General features: G+C 33.6%; 1 protein-coding gene across 1 annotated transcript in view; it reads right to left on the reverse strand.

Moving 5' to 3' along the window:
- The window catches only part of TRM11 (tRNA modification 11 protein), a 112,554-nt gene extending 107,026 nt beyond the window's left edge, over window positions 1–5,528 (reverse strand). The window contains exon 1 of the mRNA XM_089829732.1: window positions 5,025–5,528. Coding sequence (XP_089685858.1) covers window positions 5,025–5,214 — 190 coding nt within the window. The 5' untranslated portion in view covers window positions 5,215–5,528. The remainder of the gene's footprint in view (window positions 1–5,024) is intronic.
- Between the last annotated feature and the right edge of the window lie 6,045 nt (window positions 5,529–11,573).

Here is an 11,573-nt window from a genome sequence, read left to right on the forward strand (position 1 = left end):
ATGGACTTCTGTATTCTCGGAGTTCTAATCCTAAACTCAGTGGGTTCACAGATTCAGATTGGGCAGGCTCTGTTGATGATAAAAAGTCAACATCTGGATATGTGTTCAGTTTGGGATCCAGTGCAGTCACATGGACCAGCAAGAAGCAGCAGGCAGTTTCTCTCTCTTCTACAGAGGCTGAATATAGAGGGACTGTTAAGGCAGGATGTGAAGCTGTCTGGCTTCGTCGGATGCTTGGGGATATGCAGATGTCACCAGCAGGACCGACTACTCTGTTTGTTGATAACGAAGGCGTTATCAAGTTAGCACGGAATCCAGTCTTCCATGAACGAACCAAGCATGTGGATGTTCATTGTCATTACATACGACAGCTGGTTGAAGACGGGACTATAGATCTGCAGTATGTTCCTACCTCAGATCAGACTGCAGACATTCTCACCAAGCCTCTTGGTCCTGATAAGTTTGTCAAATTCAGAGGACAGCTTGGTGTGTTAGATAGATTAACCATTAAGGGAGGGTATTACAATAATAGATAAGACGTCTATTATTAGTTAATGGTTATCTTGTAAATATCTTTAGCTTTAGTTTGCTTTCGTTTTTTGCTTTCTCTGGAATAGAATGTTTCTATTCTTTACGATCGTTTCCTAAGGAAACATCGTCTCTTCCTTTTGTATAAATTGACCTTTCGGTCTCTGTTATTAATAAGCAAGTATTTACCAATTACCTCGTAATATTGTTCGCCACTGGCTTTTACATCAAAAAATTTAGATACTACAAACTATGAACGGAACATCGTGCATTGTCCCCCCCACCTAAGTCACAAGGTTCGAGTTCAAGTTTGAGTTCAACGACTATGAAATTTGGATGAAGTTCGACATGTCAAAAAAATTCAAAAAAAATCGACATTAAATTCGCCTAATGTAATTTTCAAAAAAGTATAAGTATATGCTATTTTTATTAATATATTTTAATAATTGATAAAATAATATAAAATAATATAAGCATTGACATATTTAATTATAAATATATGATATTTATGATTATATAATATTAACATTTTTTAATATTTAATAAAGAACATAAAATTAATAACAGAAATAAATTAATAATAACAATAACAAAACATTCGATAATAAAAAATTATAATTATTAAGTAAATCTAAAGTTAAATATTTTCAAAACATTAAACATACTATAATAAAAATTTAAAACTATGAACCAAAACCTAAAATTAAATAATCTTTGAACATTGAAAAACAACATAATCATGCCCAAACTGTCGAGGGAGAGGAATGGATGCGAATGCAAGTTTTCTTCAAATGCCATTGTCGATGGAGAGGAATGAAAGAAGCCAAGTTTTCATAGATTTCGTTCCTTGCAGGGCATTGAAGAGATGCTGAAAGCACATAGGAAGCAGAGGTTAATTCCCTGAAAGTAGACAGGAAAGCAAAGATTTGTAACCCACGACCATGACCTGCGACCTGCACTCACAATTACAAACACGACAACCTACGACCTACAATAGAAACAATGACCTGCAACTTAAGACAAATTTGAGCCAAATTTATATGAATTTTTTATTTATCTTTTAGGTTCGCCAAATTTCGAACCTAGAGCCGAAAATTCGGCGAACCTTGTGACACAGCCCCCCACAATGTGAAATTTCACTTATTCATAGAACCAAGAACACTGAAAAGAAAATCATATCACACTGCATACTGAAAATAAAATGTTACCAACGCTAATGAGCAGCCCCATTATTATGACTGACGAGAGGACACTAGTTGTCCTCCTTCCTCAGTTGCCTCCTGTTTCCAATAGATCTGTTACTTGCTTAGCAAATTTGTCTTTTGAGGCTCATTTCATCAGTTATGAGAAAATAATATCTCTCACTAATGACATTAACTTCTTAGGAGAGTCGGGTACTACCGATCATGCGCTATGACTACAATTTGACATAGTTTTTATTTTTGACATACATTGAAGAGTAAAAAATAGACACTGAAACTTGACTTTGAGCAGCATACAATATTTGTATTGGACATTTAAACTCGCATGGAATATTTGTGTAAGAAACTATACAACTTGACCCACTAAAAACCTATCAACATCAATCCTTAAGTAAACAAAAATTGCAAATAAGAAGCTTCTAAATGAATCTTTGCTGAGGAAGCAGTTATTGATTGCACTAACCTCCTTTTTTTATTTTTGATATTAGTCCTCGTGAAGTAAAGATGCATTCCACTACGTGTGAGAACTAGGCTCTATAAGAGAGTTGTGATGACATCAACACTAAGCTAAATATATGATTTCCTAGGACAAAGTACTCGGAATACATTAACTAGAGATGATTGACTTTGTCCCAATCATGGCCACAAATGGTTTTCTGGACACTGATGGTAATCAAAATAGATGTACCAATAGCACCAGCCAGTCATGGAAGAGAAATATGCACCAATCAACTGCCACAGCCCTCCAATAAAATGTAGCAAGAACTGATCAGAAATAAAGAACATCTTATTGGATGCACAATCCAAACTCCTACATCATGGGTACAAAAAGATGAATGCACCTTTGATGACAAATGATTATGGGCTTCTAAAGATTACGGGCTTCAATGGCTTGTAGAGATTACTGATCTTCAAAACTATGTCTAGCCCAAACAAAACATTTAGCAATGCACTGAAGATATGAAAAATGTTACGCTTCCATCAGTTCAATGACCCTCCTGGTCTGGCAGCACTCTCAAACTGTTAATTATATGCAAACCCTAGTTGGCATGATATGATATGATATTATGGCTTTAACAATATTGACCTCATCAATGAAAAAGATCTCCCACGATCCAATATAGGTGATTCTAATAGATCTCTATTCCCTCTAATCATGCCTATCAACATAGGCATAGAAATATAGAAGCTGAATAGTATTCCAATCATGTTTTGTTTCAATCTTTCAATCAATTCATGTTACAAGTTTATACGAGTTTGGGTTCCTATATATAGGAACAAGTTACATATTATTAGAGCTCAATCAAAGATACTCCCATACAACAATAGAATTCTACATATGATCAATAAAACTAACTGCTAATTTAATATTACTAACAAACATAATACTACGTGAATTATTACTTTAGCTTGCACACTATCCCATGTAAATTCTGACATGAGTTTCTAACAGACCAAACATACACTAGATACTACAACTATGTCAGAAATTTATCTATTTACAATTGTCCTCAATGTTGTTAAGGATACCTCTAGTTATACCCTTATAGGTCTATCTGAATCAAAAGTGAAGAAGATAATATCAACTCTCAACAATTGGTCTGTCATCGCCAACTCTTTGTTGATGAATATATCTATTCGTCCTTCAAGAAAAATCTTTCCCTAGTCTTGGAGTGGACTGATCCCTCTGGAAGTGTGAGAATCAATTTCAGGACCCAACATGAATAACAACATTAGAAATTAGATGGATAGCTTATTGCTTTCAAAAGTGCCCGCCTTTATTGATTCACATCCAATTGGGATGTCTTTGTCAACTCATAAGGGTTCTCTAAAGTCAGTATCAAACAATTAATAAAAAAAAACTTCGATAAGGTATTCCTCTCAATTTCTCACAAATTAAAGAAGATTCAGGCCTTTTGTGCAGTTTTGTACAAAGTGGTTAAAAAATTTGGGGGACTCATGGTCAAGGCTCATTGGAGATCACAAGTACACACACCATTCCCTCACTGGATCATGATTTGTTCGGCTTGTTTACACAGCAAAGGTTGTTTATGGGGTCAATTTCTCCAACTGGCATTGCCTGATGAAGAATTTGCAGCTTGTTCCAAAGGAGTTTGGGTGTACTATTTCTCCAATGATGATGCATCAGGTGGTGTTTATGGGCAGGGTGTAACTTCTCCAGTTTAATGATGGTGGACCGTGCTCTCATACTATTTATCAGCTTTCTCAATTGGCAGTTATTTTTGAAGAATGAAAGTTTCTTTAATGAGTTCTTCTTACTTATGAAATTATGTTATATATCTAATGGGCTCAGCCTATTTACATTTTTGCTTGTAATGTATCTTGTTTGTTCATAGGAAAGGACCCCTATAAATCCCTGTTTAAAATTATCAAAAACCACTCATCCCATCAATTTCTGATCTCCGATCAAATTTAGAGGCAACCGTAAACACGTTTATATTTTCTGCCATTATTTTACAATAACTTGCACGCATACTCAGTCAGATCCCAGGAGTGTGTAAACGAATTGGAAGAACACAGTTTACAACTGTTCTTAGTCATGAACCTCAAGGATTGCAACCATCTTGACCATGGTGAAATTCAAGGTCAGGGCAAGGGACTTCATCTCAGTCCCCCTTTACATACCTGTAACCGCATCTCGTGCTGACTAAATTTAAATGCAATATATCCATACCCCTAATTATATTCACATGTATCCTATTTCAAAATTGCGTTCGCAACACCTGCCTACATCACCCGTCTCAGTTACCATTTCAACTTAAAGGTAGACCCAAGGGAGCCTCAACGGTGCTCATCATGGCTATCTCTCCATGTTCTTAATACACCGTGACCAACAGAACTTTGTTTCCTTAAGATTATTTGTCGCTAAAATGTCATTTTTTCCAGAATTAATTGGAGAATGATCAACCGCAAATACGATAACAGGTGGATAAAAGTTATAGATTTACAATGATCATTTACAACTAACTCAATAGTCCATTACCAAAAGAGATAATGGAAAAGACAATGTGTCCCCAAATAAAAATATCTATGATTCCTGTACCCGATGCCTGCGGAATGCAAAAGGCATCAGGATATTTATCCTCCTAAAAGCAACTCAAGTTTACCTAACCACCAGTAAACTGCTGCAATGACATGGGTTTTCACGGTAAAAAAACGAAGACGTAGAAAGAAATTCATATTGATAAGGAAAAAATCTACAGCAAGTTGCATTAAATTTGTCTCCATTTAATGAAACCTGCAAATGAAAAGTGAATGATAGAGCTTACTTACTTCGATTAGCTACCTTTGAGGCGATGTCTTCTGAGGGAAGCCAAATGAAGTGGAAAGGTGAGTCAAGGTGATGATGTTGCGGAAGTTTCCACTCAAATTTAGCAGAGCCGCCAAAAAGCTTAGTTAATGCTTCCACCTCAGGTCTCCTGTAATCCAAGAGCCTGTGATAAAAATAACACAAATACCACATTTTGAAGTTCTTCTTTGAACACTCCTTTACGGATTAAATAAGATCATCACATAACAAGAAGAGATTGAGATTCTTATATAGAATATATTCGAGCCAAACTTATCCAGCTCCTCTTGCTCGAGTGTTCTTCTGTACTAGCTTAAGCCTTTTGAAGTTTTCAGATTATGTTGGGGACGTGATGAAATCCTACAATATTCTTGAGCCTTTTGAAGTTTTCAGATTATGTTGGGGACGTGATGAAATCGTACAATATTTCAATTTATTCCATAAGTATTCCCTGTCTTCTGCTGAAGTTTGTAGGCTTGCACCTGACTGTCATAAGCTTGGGATATACCCTGTTTTATGAGGGAACGAGCGATTTAGGTCACGAGTATTAGCAGCCTCTGGTCCTATGAGAGGCGTAACGGTTTTTTTTTTGGGGGGGGGGGGGGGTGTGGGGCGAATATTATTATTATGTTAATATCTTGAATGACGTTTTTTTTTAAAGGAGGGTGTTTTAGAGAAATTGGGTTAACTTATTATTAGTTCCTCTCACGGAATACTTACTTACACGTATTCATGTCAATCCAAATATGACATTAACACTAACCAATCAAATTCAAGAATTTAAAACATTATATGAGATTTCAAATGTTTATTTTTTTTCTAATTTTGCAGTATTTTATAAATCATATTTTTCATCTATTCTATTGGTCCATACTATTTTTGGTGGAGGAGAAAATTAATTTTTTTCAACAAAAAATACAAATATTTTCTAACAACTTCATCTTGCATTAATTAATGAATGTATTAATTATAACTTTATTTTTTTCACATTTGTGACAAGTTGGTAAGATTTTTTTTTTTTCAAATCATTTTATCTTCCACCTCACACAACATGTCTTCTAATTTTTTTAAAACTTTGCTTTTTTAATAAAAGTGGTTAAATTATTACTATTGTTTTACTTTTATAAATATAAATTAAAGAATATTATATTTTAATTATATTTTATAATAGTGTTTGTAATATGTATAATTGATAAGTGTTACAATTTTTAAATTATATTTTTTTTTATTAATATTTTTTATTTAAACAATTTATCATTTAGTTTAAATACATTTAAAACTTAAATATATATTTTAATATTAAATTAATAATTATATTTTATATCAAAAAACATACTAAAGAAATAACCACAAAATAGAAATAATTCAATTCTAAAAGATATTTAAATTATTATTAGGTTTTTATAAACTATGTATTAAAATTAAATAATTATATTTTATTTCTTATTTATTACATCATATTTAATCAACATCAAATTTATATGTATTACATCTATTTATTATTTATAAATGTACATATTAAATTATATAGATATCATTTCATAATTAAAAATTACTTAATTTTATTAAAAATTTGGAAATACAAAACATTAAATAGTAAACCTTCTCTAATTATGTAAAATTAAACAATTAGTTTTACTTATAAAATATTTTTATATTTCAACACATTTCATTTGTTCTTATAAAAATGTGAGTTTTAATATAAAAATTAAATTCTTAGTTTTATTAATTAAAATATAATATATTTAATTCTTTATTATAACCATGATTTTATTTTGACTATTTGTTTTATTAAGAAAAATAATTATAGTTAATTCTCTCTCTCACACACACAACTTATGTTGGTATCACTCTATCTTATTATTTTCTATCTTCCTCTTCCTCCTCTATATTATCTATCCTTTTTTCCTCTGTATGTATGTTTATGTTGTTATTGTTGTATACTATTATTTATCTCTATCTATATCTTTATCTTAGTTTTTGTCCAGTGCTAATGATTAAAAATAGTGTGAGTTCCATTTGATAATCAAGATGAGAATAATACATAGTTGGGGGAGTTATTCCAACTACTTATGGTTGTCTAGTAGCATGCATAGTATGCTTAAACATATAATGTGATACTCCAAATGCTTCATCACTTCTTCAAGTTCTATAATTTAAATATTGGTATGGATATCTTTCCTCATTGCACATAATTTAAGTTGTCGACTCAGAAGGTGCAAATTTGTCTAAAGCATATGTATTGATCATAGTATGATATTAAGTACTTAGTGTCATATTGGGAACTTTGGCCTCTTATTCTTGGGCTTAAATGCCCAAAGATGTAATAATATAGCACAAGAACTTAACAACAAAATATGAGCCATCCTATCAGATCACAAGTGCATTTCTAGGATGAGAATTTAACAACAAAATATGAGCAATCCTATCAGATCACAAGTGCATTTCTAAGCAAAAATTAATGCATTCATAATGTTAATTTAGATTTTCACTCATCTACACCTCTACAACCATTATGTGTTAGGCAGGAACTATGACGCATTGCGTCTCTTGTTAATGTTTGGTTTTGAGAATCTCAAAAAATCTTGAAATTCTTTTGATGGATTACATTGTGTTATTTGTTATTTGAAATATTGATTAAAAAAACTTTCATACAATCTAATCTAAAAAATGTTAAAGAATTTTTTCAAAGTTAAAATTTAAATGTAATAAAACAATTTTAAAATATGATATGACTTACTAAATGTATTATTTGTAAGATAAAAGTTAATGAAATATGTTTTATTTTAAGATAGAAGAAAATGTTTAAGATAATAAAAATTATTGTATTATTGTTGATATTTGATATTGTTTGGAAAATATTATAATTAAATTTCTATTGAAAAATCTTACACATTATGTTGTTGTGTCGTTGTTGATATCAGCATGGATGTAATGTTAAGATGAGGAAGCATCAAGAAGGGGGTGTCGATGCACTAGTATTTTATGACCTTCTTCATTATTCCAAACCACAATTTAAAATTGAATGTAAAAGCAATTAAACAAAACAAGATTTCACACATGAACATCATAACACTATGATTAGTTGTCGAGGAAACCTAGTTAAGGGAAAACTTGGGAGGGGATGATACCCACAAATAACTCACTACTGCAATAATAAGGTGCACTATTGAAGGCTACCCAGTTAAAGGTTAAGTATAGAAGGGGAATGCACTTGTATTCAAGTCTACGACTTAGAGCTCACTACTTGATGACACAATTCAAATGCATCAAGGTATAAAGCCAATTACATAATCAAAATGAACTTACGGTCATATATCAAACTAATTAGTAGCATCACAAATGTGTGAACACTACCAATAAAGCTCTAGTAGGAAATACAATCCTTAAATAGTGGAATTGCAACTACACATTGTGTTTGCCAACCTTACTTCATATTCATTGTCATACAATTCTGTCACAGTCAAAACTTGATCTCATCTATCAAAAAACATGGTCTTAACCAAGATAAATCATCTATAATTCTTGCTCTACCAAAGTGTAACATTCTCCCATAACTTAATATTGTTTAACAATGTGTATTGATGGATTATACTCAATTGTTATGTTCTTTGCAAAAAATGCCAACCAAATATTTAATAGTGAGTATCTCATGCATATGTCAACATCTAGATCTATGATAATTAGATTAGACATAATCGTATGTCTACTTACATTGTCTACAATCGCTTCTTCTAACTTGCTAAAATCGGTTTGATCCATCCTTTACATACTGTATACGAATTCTGGCACACAAATAATTGATAGTATCAAAAAAAATTGGTAGAGTATCTTATATGCACTCATGGTCAAGATTAAACATAAGTAGTTATCACTAATGACAACATGGCCATGATTAAATATAAGTAGTTATCATTAATGACAATATACCATGTGTATGAATTACTCTTGTTGGGGAGTGCACCAAGGTGGTGTACAAAAAGGGGGTATAAGTGGACACCTTTTTTCTGAAATTAGGTAAACCTGAACTTGGACGAGACATTTGATGGTCATCCACTAAAAACGACAAGATGTGTAAAACATATAAATTGTAGTACTTTGAATCTACTTTCTAAACTATTAGACCTTTTATGAAATGGACAAGATTGGGTGGGTCAAACCCTGCACACAGGAATAATAGTTCCTAATTTTTTTAGAAAGCATAACACAACACAAAAGACCAAGTTATATTTAGTATCTTGTGCATATCTCTTTGGTAGGATTATAGTTAAGAGTCATATCTAGAAGTTGTGTATTTTTTTGTAATTTTATGATGAGTATTTTTTTAATTATGAATTATTGAACTGACTACATCTTGAAATTTTGGTACCTATTCATGTGTTGAGGATAACTTGCATCAAAATCATCGAAAATGAAAACTTTTTTTTTAAAGCGTATAGAATCCAGTGCAGAACAGTAATATATAATTTATTTTAAATTTGGTTAAGTTTATAAAAAAAAAAAAATTAAAATGGTAGACATATGTCTATGAGGAATGTCAAGGCATTGGTAAAAGTAATTAAACTTTACAATGTTAATGTTCTCCAAAAAAATAAATATTTATATGGTTAGAAAGCTAAGAAGACGTGTAAGATTATGGTGGTGATTTTAGAGATACCCACTTCACTATTAGAAAACCCAATGAAGGCAAAGACGAGAATTCATCTTAGAAAATGAAAAAATGTCTAAAGGAAAAAAATGGAGGGAAAATAGTCTCCCAAGCCTTTGGGTCATTTTCCTAGGCTATCACTAAGCCATAACCCTATTGGGTTTTTTGGATTCAAGAAACCCGATCGAGTTATGAAAATAAAAAAATGCATTCAGAACCCGATCGAGATTTGAATTACTACTTCACAAGGTTTGAGGGAGAGAGAGAGAGAGAGAGAGAGAGAGAGATCTATCAAGTTATGTATTCTAATAAAAAGTGTATATCATATCCTTGTCTCCATCCCATCCTCTCTCTCATTTTCGCTTTTTATCCTATCCCTATCTCTCTTTCTCCTATCCCCTTCTCTCTCTCACTCTTTATATCATAACCCCTAATCTCTCTCTATCCTCTCTCTCTCATATTCCCTTCTCTCTCTCTCTCTCATTCTTTCTATCTTTTCCCCAAATCTCACTCTCCCCCTCCCTCTTTGTATCTCTCGTTATCTCCCTCCCTCCCTCCCTCTCTCTCTCATCCCCTTCTCTCTCTCACTCTTTTATCATATCCTCTAATTCTTCTCTCTCTCTCTCTCTCTCTCTCTCTCTCTCTCTCTCTCTCTCTCTCTCTCTCTCTATCATATCCTCTAATTCTTTATCCATCTCATCCTCTCTCTCTCTCTCTCACACACACACATTTATATCCCCCCTCTCTCTCTCATCCCCTTCTCTCTCTCACTCTTTCTATCATATCCTCTAATTTTTCTATCCATCCCATCCTATCTCTCGCATTCTCTCTTTGTCCTATCCCCCCTCTCTCTCTCCATCCCATTCTCTCTCTTTCTCTCTCACATTCTCTTTGTCTATCCCCCCTCTCTTTTGGTTATCCCCTTCTCTCTCTCTCTCTCTCTCTCTCTCTCTCTCTCTCTCTCTCTCTCTCTCTCTCTCTCTCTCTCTCCCCCTCCCTCCTACCCCCCTCTCTTTATGTTATCCCCTTCTCTCCCTCTCCCTCTCCCTCTCTCACTCTCTCACTCACTCACACACACATTCATATCCCTTCTCTCTTTCTCCTATCCCCTAACCTCTCTCTCTCTCTCTCTCTCTCTCTCTCTCTCTCTCTCTCTCTTTCCTATCCCCTAACTTCTCTCTCTCTCATCCCCTTATCTCTCACTCTTTATATCATATCCTCTAATTCTTTTATCCATCCCATCCTCTCTCTCTCTCATTCTCTCTTTGTCCTATCTCCCCCTCTCTCTCTCTCATTCTCTTTTTCCTATCCCCCCTCCCTTTTTGTTGTCCCCTTCTCTCCCTCTCTCTCATTCTCTCCATCTCTCTCCCTCTTTCTATCATATCCCCTAAAATCTCTCTCTCTCTCTCTCTCTCTCTCTCTCTCTCTCTCTCTCTCATCCCACCTCTCTTTCTATTATCCCCTTCTCTCCCTCTCTCTCATTTCCTCCATCTCTCTCACTGTTTCTATCATATCCCCTAATCTATCTCTCTCATATCATCTCTCTCTTTCTCCTATCCCCTAATCTCTCTCTCTCTCTCATATCCCCTAACCTCTCTCTCTCTCTCTCTCTCTCTCTCTCTCTCTCTCTCTCTCTCTCTCTCCATCCCTCTTATCCCATAATCTCTCTATCTCTCTCTACATCCCTCCTATTAGAAATGCTTTAGAATAACCGAGAGGGGCGGCTGGGGGGGGTGAATTAGTTATTCAAAGTTCAGATGTCCTATTCAAACTTTTCACTAAGTATAGTGAGCCCATTCAACCATTCATTCATCCAAGCTTTAATTTTTTTAATCAGCACATTACTATAAATCAACATGCAAGCATAACACGTAAGAAATCAACA

The sequence above is a fragment of the Cupressus sempervirens genome, chromosome 5 (assembly GCF_028749045.1).
Source record: "Cupressus sempervirens isolate cs-2001-9-10 chromosome 5, ASM2874904v1, whole genome shotgun sequence".
Taxonomy (NCBI): domain Eukaryota; kingdom Viridiplantae; phylum Streptophyta; class Pinopsida; order Cupressales; family Cupressaceae; genus Cupressus; species Cupressus sempervirens.